The sequence below is a fragment of the Mytilus californianus genome, unplaced genomic scaffold (assembly GCF_021869535.1).
Source record: "Mytilus californianus isolate M0D057914Y unplaced genomic scaffold, xbMytCali1.0.p SCAF_9, whole genome shotgun sequence".
Lineage (NCBI taxonomy): Eukaryota > Metazoa > Mollusca > Bivalvia > Mytilida > Mytilidae > Mytilus > Mytilus californianus.
The window spans coordinates 82,797,869-82,819,470 of record NW_026262745.1 but is presented as its reverse complement, the minus strand read 5'-3'; the positions used below and the strand labels follow the sequence as shown (position 1 = coordinate 82,819,470).

The 21,602-nt window shown below is 31.4% G+C and overlaps 2 protein-coding genes across 3 annotated transcripts in view; both read right to left on the bottom strand.

Annotated features, from left to right (window-relative positions):
* Positions 1-21,602, bottom strand: part of LOC127716481 (pleiotropic regulator 1-like) — a 474,697-nt gene that overhangs the window by 333,679 nt on the left and 119,416 nt on the right. The gene's annotated exons all lie outside the window — the stretch shown is intronic.
* LOC127716492 (alpha-N-acetylgalactosaminidase-like) lies at positions 664-19,692 on the bottom strand. 2 transcript variants are annotated; one of them, XM_052222720.1, is made up of 8 exons: positions 19,623-19,692; positions 12,995-13,171; positions 11,795-11,969; positions 9,548-9,722; positions 5,664-5,758; positions 4,868-5,029; positions 3,856-4,053; positions 664-1,411 (listed from the first exon to the last, which is right to left on the bottom strand). In XM_052222720.1, the coding sequence occupies exons 2-8, from the start codon at positions 13,153-13,155 to the stop codon at positions 1,139-1,141; spliced, it is 1,239 nt and encodes a 412-aa protein (XP_052078680.1). In that variant the 5' UTR covers positions 13,156-13,171; positions 19,623-19,692; the 3' UTR covers positions 664-1,138. The 2 variants fall into 2 exon arrangements, with proteins under 2 accessions (XP_052078680.1, XP_052078679.1); XM_052222719.1 differs by lacking the exon at positions 19,623-19,692 and adding an exon at positions 19,447-19,616.

Below are 21,602 nucleotides of genomic sequence, written 5' to 3'. Positions count from 1 at the left end.
GAAACAGACTTAATTGCAAAATATACATTGACCAATGAACCATAAAAATGTTGTCAAGGTCAGAAGAACCCTGCTAAACAGATATGTACACCTTACAATCATTTCATATACCAATTATAGTTGAACTATTACTTACAGTATCAGAGAATCAAACATAACCAATGCTTGCATGAAAACTTAACATTGTCTAATGAACCATGAAAATGAGATCAAGGTCAGAAGAAACCTGCCAGTCAAACATGTTTACAATCATTCCATACACCAAATATAGTTGACTTATTGCTTACAGGATTTAAGATACAGACTTAACCACTTAACATTGATAGCTACTGACATAGCTACTGACATAGTACTGACATAGTACTGACATAGCTACTGACATAGTACTGACATAGCTACTGACATAGCTACTGACATAGTACTGACATAGTACTGACATAGCTACTGACATAGTACTGACATAGCTACTGACATAGCTACTGACATAGTACTGTTCACAAATTATTAATGCCAATAATGTGACTAGGTGAGTATCGCAATAATAAAAAATTGCATTCTGATATCCAATACATATATCTCTATCCAGATTTTCCTGAAATCGCATTAATTAATCTCGCATTATTGTTTTTTTTTCAAAAATCTCAATACTAAATGCACGCAATAATTTCTGAATTTACAGTAATCCATGAAATGAGGTCGAGGTCTGGTGAACCCTTTCTGAAGGTCATTTTAACTTTGCAAGGAACCATATACCAAATCTAGTTATCCTATTACTCATAATAAGTGAGTATTTTGCATGACAAAAAAATGTAATTTTTTTTCAAGCAGTCTCTGAACCATGAAAATGAGATCAAGGACAATGGAAATATGACAGGAAGAAACATTGTAATATGAGGCATCTGTATAAAGGTACGAAGCATCAAGGTCTTCTACCTTCTGAAATATAAAGCTTTATACAAACAGTTTTTGCCACCACCCCCACCAGCAAATAGTAATCCCTACGTATCGCATTCTGGGACTTTCGTCACATGCAATACAACAAAACAATACCTGAAACATTTAACCCTCAACAGTTTCTAACATAAAATTAAAGTTAATCTCTTTACACCACACATTCATTACATATTTTCTTTTCTTTTCATCTTTTCCATGACATGACTGGATCCAGTCTAACCATATATATCCCTGTTGGATTCACTTCATATATAAATGAATCATTTACATGTGCCACACCATGGCTGGTACCATCAAATACATCAGTAACATTGAAGGCCGGGGCACCATTCACACCAAACTCAGATAATGACAACTTTATTGTCCTTGGTACACCTTCATTGTCACTGTTTATAACAGCTATAGCATAGGAGTGTGCTTTATGTAGAGGACGCTGCCAAATTTCAAACTGTCTAAACTGAAATGAAATGCATTCACATATTTGAAGTTTCAATATGTTAAATACTTGAGAAAAACAGAAAGAGAGAAATTTAAGACTACAATATCACATATTACAGAAACAAGGAGTGATAATATATCATATCAGAAAAATCCCCCGAAAATGTTCACAGAAAGCTAATGCATTAGGCATTTAAAAAAAGTTAAGAATAATGACAAGACTGACTATTTATCAAGCTTGTCTGCTGTAGGATTGGCAAAGTTGACTTCAATGTAAAATTTGTATGCTACATAATTTTGACTTTGTGTATCTATGTTAAAAAATACATAAATCAACTCAAATATTGTAATCTTCTTCCTTTAAGGCTAATGTGTTAATTTATATACCCTTGTACGGTCAATGATTTACAGAAAAGAGCGACGATTTACAGAAAAGGACCGAAGAGGACCAAAGAGAACAGAATAGAACCAAAAAGGAGCCGAAAAGAGCATACATATATTTATTTTATATATATATATATATACACAAAATTTTGATATTGTTAACAATCCCTCATAATAAATGATGGCATAATTCTAACTTAGATTGTACATTTTATAGGGATATGTGGACACCAAAAAAAAGCGACAGTATAACTTGGTTTTTAGCATATATATGTCTCTGTTTTCAGTATTATTTTTTTTTATATATATGTATAATAAATTATCATTTATATTTTTTATCCAGGATTTAAATCTTTATTATTAAAATATTTGTTCATTAATGCATATCATATTTTATAGATAGAAACATCTTGATAGATTTTGCTGTAAATAGACTCAATTATATCAACAAAAATTTAAAAAAAAAGCAAATACTATCGTACTATTAATGTTTATCCTAACATTTAAAAAAAAAGTATTTACTTTGTTTATATAAAGATGTCAGCATATTGCCTGGTGACATTGGGTATGGTAATATTAAAGAATACACAAGTCAGCATAACCACTTCCTCTCGGATGTTAAATTCAAATAAATTTGTTAAGGTGCCACAATGACATGTTAATCATTACCTTAAGATTAATAAAAAGGCTTGTTTTCTTACTTGTTTTCAAAATTACAAAAATGATGAAAGCACATAATTAGAAGATTAATTAATAAACAAAATCACATTATTATTTATATATTATAAATTTTGTGCACAACACAGTCATTTCGTCTTTCAGGAAAAAAATAAATGAAAAGTGCACTCGCTCTTGCCAATTGATAATTGTTTACTCTAAAATTAATGTAAAGATAAAAGGGCGTGAAAAAGTTAATGGCCTGCTGACTCCTATTAATTTTTTCTAATAAACCACTTTACACAGAAATGTAGATTTTCGAAACGATGTCAGATGGTAAGAAACTATAGGCGACGGAAACTGTCTTTATCGCTCTGTATCAACTAGACTATTTGGAAGGCAAATTTTTCCATTACCATATGAGACTCCTGACTGCATTAGAAAAAATAAGCAAAAAACAGCAATATGATACCACTTCCAAAGGGTACAATCGGATTAGGGATAACCGTGTAGTTAATATCAACAGCTTGTCATGAATGCTGTAGTTATAGGAGCATATTCGGACATGCAGCATATGTATGGTTTGAGTGCTGTTATAAACAAGCCACTTCAATCATATTATCCACCCTTAGTATCTCCAAACTACCACACAGAGCCATATCACAGGACGTAGTTGGGAGAAATGTTAATGAATCTTTTTGGTCCTTTTCGGTTCTTTTTGGTCCTTTTCTGTTCTTTTCTGTAAGTTGTCGGACCCCTCTTATACATATGTTAAGAAGTGTAAAATTCATAATATTCATAATTCAATTTCCGTATCTCTTATCTTACAATAGGATTAAATAAATTACTGAGAAACAAATCTAATCATTAAGAGTAACAGTTGATGTTGATCAATGAATCACAAAATGATGTCCAGGTCAGACAAAATTCCTTACCTTCATTCTATACATCATTACAAAGTTGGCATTTATACTTTTTAAAAGGGGTTACCACACTCCAGAATTTTCCGACAGTCATACAGGGAAAAGTGAACAGCAGCAAATGCCAATTACATTTTTAAAATGATAAATTTACTAAGATTACATCTTTTTATTATTTGTAGGTCCCTTTCTCATAACAAATGTTATAAGATTTAATTTCTTTGCCTTATGATCTGAATGAATTTACAATGAGTAAAACATAATGCATTAAGTCTTGCTTACTCTCAAAACTAACTTAAAGTGCAAAATTACAAATAATAACCCTGAAACAAGTCACTTCACCTTTCTCTCTCTCTCAACCCAAAAGAAATCTGTATGTATAGTTATTATATAATCTTAATTAGATTTTCACTCAATTTCCAAGATCATATCTACTCTTTGAATAAATTTTGTTACGCAGTGCAATTAGAGGTGACCCTCTGTGCTTTAACACAAGACTTACCTTCCATATTCTCTGACCTTGAACTCCAAGAGGGTCCTGATTGATCTCTAATAGCATTTTATTCAATAGTAATCCTTTAGATGAGGGTCGAATGGTTTCCAAATCAACAGACATAAATAGAGGAGATGCCATCATAGCCCACATTCCCATGTGTAATTTCTCTTGATTAAAACTCAAGCCATATCCACCTATTATTAGCTACAGAGAAACAAACAGAGAAGGAAAAATATGGTTTGTCACTACTTTTTCAAACATAAAAGTTAGCAATAACACTTTTAATATCTAAGAATTATTTTAATAGCTCTTTATAAAACTGATTATTTTCAAGAAAACATAAACTATAGAAAGACAAGAACATCCTAGTTACTGCATCGTAGATGCTTTATTTAGTCAACTTGTCTTGCTGCTAGTTCGAAATCATCAGGACAATTTAACATAATGTGTGTTCATTAAAGTTCATACAATAATTGTGGTTTGTTATTATTAAACAAATAAGATTGGCTATATCCCATGACCTTTATTAAATTGTTCAAAATAAAAGATAGTGTACAATTCTTCAGTTAATGTTCAAATAGTAATAAAAGAAATTGAAGTTATCATTTTGTTGTTTTAGTAGTAATATGGTTGTATTTCTTGGTGATGTTTTCTGGTTTATCTAGGCATACAGTAACAATATTTTGACCACACTGTCAAAGAAATTAATTTCAGTGTCACTTGTTTGGAAGGTGTCAATTTGATAGACATAATCATAGTATGGATTCAGGCTTATTTTGAAGAATTATTAAGCCTTGCAGGAGTTAGGCCAAATCATGAATATACTTTCAATAAAACATAATTTCATATTAGAACACTACATATACTAAACATTGAACTTATTAGGAGCCAAAACCATCATGAATACCTCACTAAGGAATAAGAAAAGCTCCAATTTGCCATGAACCAGCTCTAGTTCTGTGAAAGGAAAAAACTGTTTTAATTTTTAAGTCAATAAGAATCTTTAACAATGATATACCTCATCAGGGTCATTCCAATGTCCAGATCCTGCATAGGCTGACAAATTGTAAGTATTGTTGCCATAGTAATCTATGATGTCATACATAACATCCCATGAGTCTTGTATATCTCTATAGTTACGCCACTGGTTGCAATACTTCTTAAATGCTGGATAATCAGTCTGAAATCCAATATTTTTCATCAAAGATCAGTTCCCTTTTCAAAGTAATGTAAAGGCATTTAAAAAATTTGTATTTTCCTACAAACTAAAAATCTAAAACATTTTTTGCAGTCAACATATTTGATATTTTTTTACTTATTAATGGGTTAACATTTGAACATTTTTATACTTTTACATGTAAAATGCAATTTTTTCATTGGTTAATACAAGGGTAATATTCTACTTTAACACATGGCTCATTGAGTAATAATTTTCTAATGTTCCCTCTCAATAATTAAAAGACCATAATTATAGAACATTAAATATAACAAATTAAGTAAAACATAGCTGAGAGGGTGATAGAGAAAATTAATACACAAGAAAAACATTGTCAACTGTGGCATTGGCCTTGTTTGACAAAGTTTTTTCTTGAGGTAACAATCTGCTCCAGTTTAAAAATCACTATTACCTTACAAGGCCAGGTTGGCACTTATTCATTTCTTATTTGAGGTAAATCTTGTCTGCTTTTTAATTTGAATTATCATGATTAAATATGATAATGTTGAAAATAATGTGTAATTTAAATGACTCAATCACAAACTTTACAAATAGTTCTATGCATATATGAATGATCAAAGTTGCAATGAAATCTTACCAGATCTTTGTATGGAGAAACATATGCTGCCCAGCTACATAAATATAAAATAGGATGACCTGTCTTGTTCAGGAAAAATCCCATTGCTTCATAACCTATAAAAATATATTTTTCATTTCTTGAAAAGTATGACATCTTGAATGAAGCTTGATCCATAAATCACAATTATACACTTATGAACAAAATACATGTACCAGCTCAAAATCTACAAGCAGAGTGACAAAAGTCCAGATAAATATAATAAAGTCCAAGGCTGGTAAGTGCATAAAAGTAAGTCATCCTAAAAACTAGACATATCATAGGAATGCCCCCACCTATAGTCTTATTATTTGAAAATTAAATATTCCTGAGAATTTCTTTGAAAGGTAAAAAGTAAAATAATAAAAAATACCGAACTCCAAGGAAAATTCAAATCAGAAAGTCCCTTATACAATGGCAAAATCAAAGCTCAAACACATCAAACGAACGGAAAACAGCTGTCATATTCCTGACTTGGTACAGGCATTTCCTTATGTAGAAAATAGTGGATTAAACCTGGTTTTATAGCTAGTTATACCTCTCACTTGTATGACAGTCGCATAAAATTCCATTAGATTGACAACAATGTGTGAACAAACAAACAGCCATAATAGGTAAATTGTCAAAAATAGGGGTACAGCAGTCAACATTGTGTTATAATCTTAATCACTATAAAAACAAACAAATATGTCAACAAAGAAAAACAGAATGGCATATAGACATAGCACATAAGCTAAAATGAAAGACAAGAATAAAAAAAACGACCACAGCACAACAACACATTGGCGGGATGCATAAGTACCAAGCCACGCCATGCCAAAAGGAAAAGGACGAGACATTCTTTGACATAACCCTGGTTCGTCAACTTTCTGCTCAGCCACTGGTGACGTTTTATAAAGTCTGGGTAGCAGTGCAACCTCATGAATACCGAATGAGTTGGAAAATGTATATCCCATATGCAGGTGAAGTTAATACCGTAAATTGGGTTATTTTGGTGGTAGTTTTATTTTGGTTTATTTGGTGCCTCCAATGAAAGTGCCAAAATTAAACACACGAAAATAAAGCAAACACTAAAAATTGAAACGCCAAAATCACGTACCGGTACGACAATATCGTAATGTTAATTGTTAGGGAAAATATTTGATGTTATTATATCTTCCGTATATTTCGTACAATTCTATACATAGCCAAATCTGCAAATAAATACCTGGTATAATTTGACAACAACACTATATAATTTTTACTTAATTGTCAATTTTCTGAAATTGTTAAGAAAATATACCATGAATTTTTATTCACACATGTCATAAATATGCCAGGCTATTGCTGATTAGACACCGTTATTGGTAATTAGAATATCGAAACTCCTTGTAATCCTTTATCTTCACTTAATTAACATGACTTTTGTACTGCCAGGGGCATAAGGATTAAAATTTAAATCCTTGATCGTCAATAGATTAACATGTACTGCAATAGAGATGATTAAAATTTATTTCATATGATATTTGTTAAAAATAAACAATCTATTTAAAAGGTGATTTTAATGTTTAAGATTTGATTTCATAACTTCTTTAAGCTTTGAACCACGATATACAGAATTATTTGCAATTGCATCCGTATCCAATTCCGATTCCTTCATTAGGTTAACTTAGTCGTGTTTCTCGTTTGATAAATTCAATGATATGTTGTCAATAAACGGGTAAATAAAGACAAATATGAATGAGCTTGCTCACTACTGTTGTAACAAAATTAAAAATAACAATTGGACGAAGCACCAAAATTACACACACCAAAATAAAACACATGCCTTTCGAGAGAAAACCGCCAAAATATCCCGACGCCAAAATTTCCCAATTTACGGTATATTGCTACTAAGGTGGGGGAAAATTGATAATTTCAAAATTAAAATCGTCTCGTTTTTCATAGATTATGGTACTGAGATGACCGCTTATGTCAAATTCTAGGTATATATGTCTAAAAATGAGGCGGAGGATGCTGTGTCTGTTGTTTCTTTAATTTCTAGTTCTGGAGGATATATTAATTGAACCCAATCAGAAAAGTTTGGATTGTTAATGGAAAGAACATCATCAATATATCTGAATGTGAAATTAAATGATCTGGCTTCTTTGATCTTCTTATTCTTGACAAGTGTCTGAAGGAACTCCGACTCATATGATAATAAGAAGAGGTCAGCAAGGAGTGGCGCACAGTTCGTTCCCATAGGAATGCTGACAATTTGTTGAAAAAGTCTACCTCCAATTTCAACAAATATATACCAGGGACATACAATGGACACACTATGTTAATGGGTTTATTGAGTGTTTAATATTGCAAAACTAAGAAATTAACTGGAACAACAAAAGCTGATAACCTGAAATAAAATTCAAACTTAAATTCTGCCAAAACTCTGCCACCTGGAAGAAAATCCAAACTCTAAATGTGAATCATCATTATACTCTTATGTACTGTAAATTCAGAAATTATTGTTAAGTTTTTTATTATTTCAAATAATGCAACTGGGTGAGTATCGCAATAATATGGAATTATATGAATAATATGAATAAGCTCTCGCCACGATATAGCCTTTTTGCGCTAAGGCGGCGTAAAGCAAACATCAATCAATCAATCAATAATATGAACTCGCATTCTGGTATCTGATACATATATCTGTATGCATATTTTTCTGAAATCGCAATAATTAATCTCGCATTTATATCCATTCTTCAAAAATCACAATAATAAATGCACAAAATAATTTCTGAATTCAAAGTAACAAAAATCAGCTCAAGATTTGCATGCATTAAAGGGGCATTAGCTACGATTTAGACAAAATTTAAAATACAATTGTTCTTGTTTCAAGTACATTTGTATTAATAAAAGCAGAATTTTGAAATAATTTTATGTTATAAGCAGTCAGTTTGGTCCAAACTTGTCAAAATAAGATCAAAAACATCACTGATGTATTATTGACTTGCAAGTCAATAATTTAATCTCATTGAATCCATATTCATGTGAACGTCAATTTAACCCATTAACTAATGAGTTAGAGATGGGTTACGCATGTACTAGGTGTGTTCAGCTATTAAAAGGAAAAGAATTTCTACATTGAAAGTGAAATAGGATGAACCATTTGGTTGACTGATTCCATCCACAAAAAAATATTCTTATACAGGTAAAAACGATGATTAACATATTTTTTTAACTATAATATGAAATCAAACAGACCTAGAAAAATTCAGTTGCACGTGGTTACTATTTATATTTATGTTTCAATCGGGTTATATGACCGTCGGCAGTCTTTGGAGGTCTTTTCGATGGTTAATTAGATGGCATCTAGACTAAAATACACACAAAATGTTGATTCATTTTATCTAGTCCATGCATTGTTAATTGTTTATTTTAGACTTTTGGTAATTTGGATATACGTTTACCGGTAAGTATGGTACAAATCAAATATGAGAATTTGAGTAAAACAGGTGAACATGAATTTGACAGCTAATGCCCCTTTAAAAACAATGCTCGTACAAGTACAATTTTCATGAATTTTTTTTTGTCTAAGGGTTATGATTCAAGTAAAAGTCTTTCAAACGGAACAAAACAAACTTGATCTGAAATTTATCATTATTCACTAATGTTTCAAAAAACAGTTCCAGATCTTCAGGGATTAATGAAATAATGTAGGGACAAGTACAATTTTTCAAAATTCAACTCTATCCACAGGTATAATAGAAAATAGTCAATTGTTGGAATTTGTAAATAACAGATGAAGGATTGATGGACATGGGTAATACTGTTTGTAGCCGACACTGAATGGCAGGAGCACATAAACTTTCCTCATGTTACAGTTTATCTTTGTTGTAACCTACCATCTTTCATATCTTTCCTGTCAGCATTACAGCCATCAAGCTTCAAAAGATCAACTCCCCAGCTGGCAAATGTTTCTGCATCCAGTTGTAAGTAGAACTCACTTCCAGGGTATCCCATACAGGTCCTTGTACCAAAATCTTCATATATACCAAGCTTTAAACCTTTATTGTGAAGCTAAATAGATAAAATGTATGAATTACTAGTTATTCTTACTACAGTGCATGGCCATAAGTATTCCTCACTTGTGATTTTTCACAATATATTTCATACAAAAATGCATTTTTTTCAAAAAATATTGTGGGGTCATTTCTGGTCAGGTTTTATCAACTTGGTACCAAAAGATGCGAAAATGTTACAAATTTATTTGTTTATTTTGGTTATATTTTTTATATTAAGTGTTTTCATTTTCTGATTATATAAACACAAGTATTATTTTTTGTTCAGAAATTTGCAATATATTTTAACCAAATTCAAATAATTTAATTTTGGATGTAACAATTTTTCTGATTGGCTGAAAGTGTTTTGTCTATCAGCATAAAACATCAGGCATAATTTTGTCATGTGACCGTGACGTCATCAACATTTTTATCATGATTTACTCCTTTTTAGAATTAAATTATATGGAATGACTGTAATATTTTTTCTGTCTATTCGAAATATTAACCTAAAAAATGTGGTGCACACTTTTAAATAACCCGCTAAAAATATTATACCTGTTCATATCAAGAGAAAACAAAAATGATTGATGACAAAAATATGACCAAATAAACAAATAATATATATTTTAGACAATTTTGCGTCTTTTAAAATCTGTTTTGTAAAAATCCAACAACAAATGTCTTCAATATAATTTTTGGAAAAAATATGCTTTATATGAAAAATATAGCTTAAAAAAGGTAGGCGAGGAATACTTTAGACCATGCACTGTATGTCTTACTTGATTACAAGATCAATAGATTAGCGCCACAACCATAAAAATATCAACTTTAATTGATCTACCATCAGTTCTCTTGTCATGTTATTGCAATTTTTATAATCTTGATTGTTTTGGATTAAATCCTTTCTACTATCTATCATACAAATGTTTTTGTTTAATGCTTTTGTATTGTGTTGTATTTATTTTACATATTAACCAGCATGACCAGTAATCAAAACTAATTGAACAACAAATTTAAAAATGACGAAAATGAGATATGGTATTAACACAAAGAGTTAAAATTAACACACCTAAATTTAACCACTACTTTTTTTAGTGTAAAAAAATGCCACCAAATTGTCTAAGAGACTCCATATTCCATTCAAGACATCTAGGACAAAATTATTTCTAGGACAAAATTATTTCGAAACTAATGCTAGAGTTGAGGGACTCTAGGTAAGGTATTAAAATGGAGCATTTTTACATTTGAATTTAGGATCATAAAACACCTAGCACAAAATGATGTATTTATAGACTCTGTAAAGCCTTTTCCTAATTTTGCTATTTGTATTATATCCTATAAGGGCATACTCTGAATCTGTGCTATCAATGGCAGCCATACATATTCATTTTGAAATTTAGATCTGTGCAATAATCATACAATAAATCTAGCACTGCCATTCTGATGTGTTAGCCAGAAATGTGTGTTTTTGTATTTCAATATATACACACACAAAACAAAAACCAAGACACAGCACAAACATAAAATTTTGTCAGATTATTTATTCAGATCACATGAAAAAGTAAATATACCATCTTTCATAAATGTAAAAGTAACAAATTTTTCACATTTTGAAAATTTTATAAAAAGATATTTGCCAAAAACACCATTTTCCATAAAACTGAACCATATTCTGTCTAAAGATGACATGGCAAAATTTTTTAAACAACATAATATTTACATTCATTCAACATATAAAAATCAATCCCAAGTGTACCTGAAGTTTGCTGATTATAGTATACTCTTTTTCAATATTTGAACAGTTCAATGCTTTAAGTGTTAATATGCATTACAAGAAAATGTCGTGGAAGACATACTTTTGTCTAAATGTTTTGTTGCAAACTAAAATCTACATTTTGTTTGAACATACAAGAGTCTTTCCAAACTTTGCAAATCTTTCAAGGGGCAATGTCAAAGAAAAACTATTTTCAAATTTGAACTATTATCAAAATCAGAAAAAAAGTATCATCATATTGATCAAATTCTTGTCAAAAACAAAATTACTATTTTTGAATGGAAAAAAGGTTAAATACAAATATAAATACTCACATAATCAGCCAAAAACTTAATTCCTCTTGGAAACCTAATGGGATCTGCTTGTAACCTTCCATTTGAATCACGCTCCTTAGCCATCCAACAGTCATCAATGGAGAGATAAATATAACCAGCATCACAATAACCATCAGATGCCATTCTATCAGCTTGTCTCATTATCAAGTTTTCACTGACAAACAAAGTTAGAAATTTCATATATTTCAACAACAACGTTTTTTTTCTTTTTTAAATGAAGCACATTTTTTAAAGTTTAAAAGTGTTATTGTATACATTTGTTACCTTCCCTATTATAATGATAGCTAGTTCTTTACCTAAGCATTGTTTCTGATTTTAAGTTTTTTTTTAAGCTACACTATTCAGTCAGCAGCTGTAGCTAGTAACCTTTTAAAAATATCATCATGTAAATTTTGACCCTACTTTCCAAATTATTTGCCATCTATCATTTCCTTGTTCAAGTTGGTGGTCATCCTGATGGTGATTGTACTGTGCAAGTTTTTAACTTGTGTTTTACTCTTACAATTTATGGTCTAGATAGGCAAAGGGGAAATTTAGTAAGGGAGCTACCATTTGATTTTTATGGGGGGGGGGGGGGGCTAGGATGAAAAATGTTGTCCTGCATTTTTTTTTAGTTGTAATCTCTGTCCTGTCTTTTTATTTTTCACTCTATTTGGTCCTGCCTTTTTTTTTTTTAGTTTATCCTGACTTTTTTTACATAAATTGTCATCCTGCCTTTTTTTTTTTGCCAAGTTGCTCATCCTGCCTTTTTTTTTTACTCAAAACTCCTGTCCTGCCTTTTTTTTCAAATTTCATCCTAGCCCCCCCCCCCCCCCCCCCCCCCCCCCCCCCCCCCCCCCCCCCCCCCCCATAAAAATCAAATGGTAGCTCCCTAACACATAAAACTAGTAAAAACCTAACACATTCTGTTCCTGTTCCATGTCAGGCTGTCAGGACCATGTATTGCTCATTGTTGTTTGTCTTTTTGCTTCTTTTTTTCACTCAGATGGATGGGTGCTGGTGGTTAGTGTGGTCTGTTATACTTTCCACTTTAACAATTTTAAGTATCTCCTGTTATCCATTTTTTGTAAACATGTCTATCTGTCATAATGAAAGTCCCTGGTTCAATAAATAAATCATAGAATTTATATCTAAAATGAGCTACCTACAAGTTCTATTTTCTTTGAGAACTCTGCTTACCTGAGACAATTCTTAGGATCTGTTTTACAATCTGTTATACATCTGAATCTTTCCCAGTGCATCCATCCCATGGGTGGTGTTAGAGCTAGACCATTATCTAAGGCATCTCCTACTTCCAACACAACTAATGAGAATAACAGGCAGAAAAGAACTTGTGTCATTCTATGATTTACTGATCTGTAAAAGTATAGATGTGTTATTGGATATCTGATTATCAGGTATCATGAGGAGTGAATTAGTGATTTTTTATAATTAGTTTTTCTTCCCAGCATGCCATGATTTTTTTGTTTCCGTGATCTCAAACGAAGTCTTCAAAATATGTACATGTATATGAAATTAAGATACAAATTTTTAAGATTTCTCCACTTTTTCCCACATTCATTTGATCATTTGAAAGTAATATGTAACAAACAATTTTGATCAATGTGTAACTTTTTATTTTGTGTATCTTTATGAGAATGGAATGCTTCAACTGATCAATGGTAAACAAAAGCTTTACAACATGAATAAAGATCTGCCCCATGAGCACATGATACACCTATCACCCTGTGAGCTTGTCTTTATACTTTGAATGAATTTATATGATCAACAAGAAATACTGTAAGCACTTCTCAACAACAACAACAACAACAACAACAAGTTCAACAACACACAGTTATTATGAAATATCGTCCGGACGATATTTACTTATGAAATCGTGTCCACAGATGTGAAAAAGTGTCCCTCTGACAAAGAAAGGACAATATTTCATATGAAAAAGTGTCCACTCTCAATACCTACAAAATGTATACATAGCTTCAGTTCTTTATCTAAATTGAAGTTTTAAAATTAGCATGGGGTTTTTTTCTCTAATAAAACATGGCATGTAAACTGGAGTATTGAATTCATACAAAATGTGATCATCACCATGTGTAATGAAACATAAATTATTCAATAAAACATGTACTAATACACACAAAAACAGTAATACATTTAATAGAACTTAATATGAACTATGTTAATAATAATACCTGTAATCCATTTCAATTTACAAAATTATGTAATATTCAAGAATCAATGAGTACTCATAAATATTGTAATCTGTTCTTCCTACATTTGGCTTTCTATGTCTATATCAAATTATAACTGGTTGAACTTCTCAATTGGTTTGTTTTATTTATAAAAAAATTAAATAACGGCATAGCTAAAACATTTCAGTTACTTTTTTATTATCTCCCTTTAAAGGACACTTTTTTACTGTGAAAAAGTGTCCTCTTATTGAAAATCAACCTTTACAGGACAGAATTTAATAGTATTTCATTATGGAATTATGTCTGATTGAATAGGTAGACACTTTTTCACTACATCAGACACATTTAAATATACCTTCACAGGACACTTTTATGGCTCACAACAAAAGTTCACCTTGAAACTTTGTTATAAACAATGCCATAATATCTGATCCTGTTGGAACAAATATTCTATAACCTTTATTCCGTTAGGAACAACTACTATAATATTTGTTCCAGTGGAAATAATATTCCATTTTCATAACAATTCTTCCTTTTGGAACTTTAATATAGTATGAGGAACTTATATTTCTTGACACCCTCTGTGTCGATTTCACTCTAACAGCAATAAATATTTACATCAGTGTGTTTGCGCTAAATAAAGATATATGATGCTTTTATTTTCTTGTATATGTATTTCATAATGGGAAGTCTTATTGGATATATAATTTTTTAATCAAATTAGTAATGTTTACCATCTCATTTAAGAACTATGACATGAATCATTTAAATAAGACACTGAAAGTCAAGCACAAAAACATAGAAAAAACACAGAGTAGGCTACCACTTTTGCCCAAAGGACTAAACAAATCAAGCCTATTTACCAACAGAGCATTTGAAAACACCTGGAAGAATCACCAAATCCATGCATAATTATAATTTCCTCAGACCTCCAACCAGAACAGACTCACTCAAATTTGGCTTATCCAGAATACTGTAAAATAAACTGTTATCACAGAGATATGTCTCGCCTTTTTGTAATTTTGATAATGCAAATGTTGAAATTAAAATAGCAATACTTTAACATATAAGTTATGCAAATATTCAAAGTCAATTAACCATGACTGAAGGTACATGGCTAAACAAACTCCATGGAAATGAGATGTATAAAAAAGAAGATGTGGTATGATTGCCAATGAGACAACTCTCCACAAGAGACCAAATGACACAGAAATTAACAACTATAAGTCACTGTACAGCCTTCAACAATGAACAAAGCCCATACCGCACAGACAGCTATAAAAGGCCCCGAAATGACAATGTAAAACAATTCAAACGAGGAAACTAACAGCCTAATTTATGTACAAAAAATGAACGAATAACAAATATGTAACACATAAACAAACAACAACCACTGAATTACGGGCTCCTGACTTGGGACAGGCACATACATACAGAATGTGGCGGGGTTAAACATGTTAGCGGGATCCCAACCCTCCCCCTTACCTGGGACAGTGGTGTAGCAGTACAACATAAGAACGAACTTTAAAAATCATTTGAAAGAGGCTTAACTCATCAGATGGATAAAAATACAAATACTACAAATACAAGTGGACGTGGCCGGGTACTTGTACATCCAAACAACAAAAAGACACTAAGTACAGATCTGAGAGTACTCACAGTTACTGACAGCTAGTTCAAAGCCACTAACAACTAATAAACATGATAAATACATCCAACATCCAATGGATTTAGTGTAAAGACGTCATAAACAGTCAGAGAAAAACATGACCTTGTGCAATACCAAGATACAGGTATCGACAGATTGTAGATCCATGAATGTGTATATGTATATAACAATAATATTTAGTTTGCTTTTAATTTACTGATAACAAAATCAATATTAGTACCAATAAAAACAATATTTAATGATCTAATTTCAGTGTTGAATTGGAAACCTTTTAGAATAAGTTTATTTAACATGTTTAAAGGATCGATAAGTTTACCAGGATCCTTTCTAAATTTCCGGGCACAGTAAACAATATTGCCGTAAAAATGAGGATGTGCAATCCTATTTGAAATAAGTTTTCTACAGGTGCAACCAAACTTCATAACCAAATCTTTATATCTGTGGAAGAATTTAGTAAAGGTTTTAATTAATTTGTGGTAACGAAATCCCTGGCTTAATAATTTACCAGTAATACATAGATTACGTTCGTTGAAATAAAAAACGTCACAACAGACACGGGCATAGCCAACAAGTTGTGAAATATAAACACCGTAAGATGGTGCCAAAGGAACATCACCATCCAAAAAGGGAAAATTAACAATAGGGAACGAAAAATCGTCCCTTTTGTCGTAAATTTTAGTGTGTATTTCCCGTGTAAAAACGAAATATCTAAATCTAGGAAAGGACTGTTGTTACTGTTTAAATTTGATTTATTTAAAGTAAGTTCCTTTGAGTAAATTTCGGCTGTATATTGAGAAAATTCTTGATTATTTAACGAAAAAATATCATCAAGATAACGGTAAGTGTTGTTGAATTTATCAATTAAATGCAGTTTAAACGGGTCTTTACTGAGTTTGGTCATAAACTGTGATTCATAACAGTACAAAAACAAGTCTGCTATTAAAGGGGCGCAATTAGTGCCCATAGGCATACCTACAACCTGTTGATAAACTTTGCTGCAGAAATGTACATAGATATTATCAAGGAGAAAATTAACAGCTTCAATCATCTCATCACACCTCCAGTAAGTATATCTAGCATATGCCAATGCACTGCAAACCAAATACCATTGAATTATCATAAGTCGTTCTCTTTAAACAAACCTAAACACAAACATTAACTTGTAAACTATGTAAAAGTTTGCATACCAAATATCATTGACTTAATTAATTAACATTAGCAGTTCATCTTAAACTGATCTAATCACAAACTAATACATGTAAACTAAGCAAAAGTTTCAAAGTCAATAGACCATAACTGAGGGGCGGGGCCAAATATTCTCCATGGAAATGAGATGTGCTAATGCTTATACAACCATACATGTGAACCTCCCGACGGGAGTACAATAATCCCGTTTTCAGGGGACTCCTCCCATCCTCCCATTGAAGAGAAGAAAATCCTGTGTATGAAATATTTCAAGAATGAAAACTTTCAGCCGCCATATCCGGTGTAACTGACATTACCTGAAGTTAAATTTTACCTGTAAATCAAAGAACATGCATAATTATATGGCTTCACTTGCCAGCTTGGGTGTCAAACATACTGGTAATCAATGGTTTTTACCTCAGACTAACTGCCGTTGTGTAATAAAAACTTTGTGTATTTAAAAATAATTGAAATAAATTTTGGGTTACTTCCCTTGGTTTTATGCTGTTTAAATTATTTTCCTTTAAATAACGTAAATTGTTAAAAGAATATAAATGAAATATAAATTGAACAAATAATCATAAAAAGATGATAATTAAATGATTTTAAATGTCTAAGGACAAATAAAAAAAATAATAATTTGGAAATTATTTTAGGGTTCTATTCTTTTTTTCAAGGCTTAAATTGAAATTTATATTACAAGTATGACCTCTGTCAAGGTCATTAAAAACTTCCAATTGTTGTTGATAATTGTTTACCACCATTTCACTGTCTCAAGACTTTGGTCCTGATAATGCTTCCTGTCATCGTTAATACTACGTCCGAGACTCATCTACCAGTTCTCCATCATCGAGGATAGCGGGCTGCCAAGCTGACCAATCTGGCCCTGAAAGCAGCCGTTGTGAAGACAAAACATCAAAATAGTCAACAAAAGAAAAACCAAAACAACTCACAAAACCAAGATGGCGGCCTACCAAAATGGAGTCCTCCACCTGTTCCTGACCGATGGCACAAAATTATTTAAACGCTAACCAAACGCCTTCGGGCACCAAGCCGACCGTGCGAAAGGATGTATATCCAGTCAAGGTCGTTAAAAACTTCCATTTGTGTTGTAATAGATTACTGACCGTGCAAGGGCTGTATAGCCAGTCAAGGTCGTTAAAAACTTCCATTTGTTGATAATTGTTTATGTTGCATTTGCATGAAAGAATGATAAGTCAGAGAATAAAGATAAAAAAAAAAAATAAGTCAGAGTAAATGAGCAATTCGTATGTTTTTCTTTTCAGAAAAAATGACAGTAATTGATATCAATGTTTGATATATGTGTAATTGTAATTGTAACCTGTGCTATGTATATAGAAGTGTGATTATAATAAAGATAAAAAAAAAAAAAAATCTATTTGCAAAAATTAATAATAAAGATAAAAAAAAAATCTACATGCAAAAAAGACCCAATCTCCTGTAAATATAATAAAAAAAAATGATCTTTTAGCAGTTAATGTTTTATTGAAGAAAGATCAAACAAAAGTTACAAAATGAAATTTAAAAATTCTTACCAAAAAAAAAAAAGAATGAGAGGTTGAATAAAGATAAAGAAAATATAATAGTACAAGGGTACAAAAACATATTACATTCGGATGGAAAGTTGAAGAAAATACACTTGAAAAGACAATTTAGTACATCACACAGTTACATTTATGACAAAATTTATGTCGATAAAAAACCTCCTGATTTGAGTCCTAATCTCCTGACCAAAATTTCCCAATCTCCTGATCTGAGTTTCACAGTCCATCACATGTATGTACAACTGAATACCAATTAACATTGGCCTACCACTAATGGTTCCCCTTGAACTGACCTAATCACAAAATAATACATGTAAACTAAGCAAAATTTTCAAAGTCAATAGACCATGACTAAGGGGGCGGAGCCAAATAATCTCCATGGAAATGAGATATATGCCAATGCTTATACGACTGCATACCAAATATCATTGACCCACCAATGCTTCCCCATAAACTGACCTAATCACAAACTAAAATACATGTAAACTAAGCAAAAGTTTCAAAGTCAATAGACAATGACTGAGGGGACAGGGCCAAATAATCTCCATGGAAATGAGATGTGCCAATGCTAATACAACTGTATACCAAATACCATTGACCTACCACTTATGGTTCACCATAAACTAGACCTAATCATGCTAATCACAAACTAAAACATTGTTGATGCTGCCGACGCCTCCTGAAACAGCATACCTATGTCTCGCTTTTTGACTTCGTCAAGGCAAGCAAAAACTGGAACTTAATACCACCAGACATTTTTAACAAGATAGAATCTTCAACAGATTGTCAGATCATTTTGCAGATATCATTAGGGTGAGGACAGGTTTTTGGATTAATCGCTACATGACACTGATGCACAATGCAAAAACCTAATGTCCGGTGGATCATGTCACTGTACCATATCAAGATCAAAACTCTTTGAAGGTTTTAGTTGTTTGATTATGCAGATATAGAAACAGTGAAAAGAAAGATTTAACTTGAAATTCTAAAATGCATACAAAATTTCATAAACATCTGAAATACCAGTCAATTATGTATACTTCATCCTCAATACTAGTTGTACTGTTTACATCAATAATTTGGAAATGTTTCAATTTTCTAAATTCTTAGATGTCATCTTGAAATGTATGCATTTGTATACTAGTCCTATGAAGTAAGTTCTTTTAAAAATGCATAATTGACACTTCTTAGAGTCTTACACATGTGAATGTTGATATTTTTCAGATAAACTCAGAATGCCACAGTACAGTCAAAGGCACATGATGAAATTATTGATCATGTGACAATCAGTACAAAAACTCTATTTTTAGAACAAAGGAATTTATATTGACGTTTAAGAATACAAGAAATTTAACAAATTATTATTTTACCTGACATTTAAAGACTGAAAAAGAAATAGGGTGTTTTTACTTGCTAGTCTTAATCCTTAATCAAACAGTAAAGCGAATGTAATTTATATTCGTTTTTTTCATACAAAATATAGATTAATGTTCTTGCAAGATTGTTCTCCGACAGGGTTATTTTAAAAAATAACTATGAACTGCTAAAGCCTTTAAAAAAATAATGTATATCATTCATTTTTTATTAAATACTTTTTTAATAAAAATGTTTGGTAACAGATTAGGTCGTAAATGTTTTGAATTATTGTCCACATTTGCATCAATAATGACACAGGCACTTGTCTCTGAATTTTTGTTTATCTAAATATACTTTAATATAATATAAAAATAAGAAGATGCCCACGGTATGATTAAATCCACCAAATAAATTGATGAAAAATTGTGTCCTGCATCTTTTTTTTAGTTGTAATCTCTGTCCTGCCTTTTTTTTATTAGTTTATCCTGACTTTTTTTACATAAATTGTAATCCTGCATTTTTTTATTTTTTTTTGCCAAGTTGCTCATCGATCATCTTGCATTTTTTTTTCACTCAAAACTCCTGTCCAGCCTTTTTTGTTCAGAGACAAGTGCCTGTGAATACTGATCAAGTAACAGTTACCGTCACAGAAAGTGTCTTTTTTTAGATTGTTTATATTGTACATGTTGTAATGATTAGAAACATACGGTCACGCGGTCATTTCGAAAAGGCAGTTCTTAGGTTCTATTTTACCGGCTCCGACAAAATAGCCTCCTTAGTGCTACTTTGCCGGCTCCGGCAAAATAGCAATTTGTATAGAGTTTTGCTATTTTGTCGTTCTTAATTCAGATTTTTCAGTATACTAATTACGAATAGAAAGAAATGTAGCGACATACACTTTAACATGTTAATAAGAAATCTCTAAAAAAAAAACGTCTTCTTTAAAAAGCGTATAACATGTATACTTAAATTCCGTTTCATCTCCGCATCTAGTAAGTGTTCTACTACTATTCTGTCAGTGCTTCTAACTACCTCCCTTACTACTATCAAAGATCTTGTTATTAACTTTTGTAATAAAACTTATGAAAATAATGGTATTAATTATTTTTGGAGTGTTAAAAATTCATTAGAGGTTTTAGATAAAATACGTGCTTTTGATAGTCCTTTTAATTCTGTTGACAGTTATGATTTTTCCACTCTCTACACTACACTTCCACACAATCTTATCAAGAAAAAGTTTTCAAATTTATTTAAATAGTCTTTTAAAAAATCTCATTGCAAATTTATTTGTTGTAACTCGTTTAAAGCCTTTTTCTGTAACGACAAAGGAAAGTATGCTAGATACACTTACTGGAAATGTGAAGATATGATTGAAGCTTTAAATTTTCTCCTGGACAACATATGAGTACGTTTCGGGGATAAAATGTATCGACAGGTAGTAGGTATTCCTATGGGCACTAACTGTGCCCCTTTAATAGCTGATTTATTCCTGTATTGCTATGAATCTCAGTTTATGACCAAACTCAGTAAAGACACGTCATTGTTACATTTGGTTGATACATTCAACAATACCTACCGTTATCTTGATGATATTTTTTCGTTAAATAATCCAGAGTTCTCTAAATATACTACCGAAATTTACCCAAAGGAACTTACTTTAAATAAATCAACATAAACAGCAATAGTTGTCCTTTTCTAGGTTTAGACATTTCAATTTCAAAAAGGGAAACTCCATACTAAAATTTACGACAAAAGAGACGATTTTTCATTCCCTATTGTTAATTTTCCCTTTTTAGACGGCGATGTTCCTTTGGCTCCATCAT

Coding starts and splice junctions, on each gene's coding strand:
- LOC127716492 (XM_052222720.1), bottom strand. CDS start 13,155: ATGACACAAGTTCTTTTCTGCCTGTTATTCTCATTAGTTGTGTTGGAA. Junction 4,054..4,867: donor ATTGGAATGACCCTGATGAG/GTATATCATTGT, acceptor GTTTCTCTGTAG/CTAATAATAGGTGGATATGG. Junction 1,412..3,855: donor AAGGTCAGAGAATATGGAAG/GTAAGTCTTGTG, acceptor ATTTCATTTCAG/TTTAGACAGTTTGAAATTTG.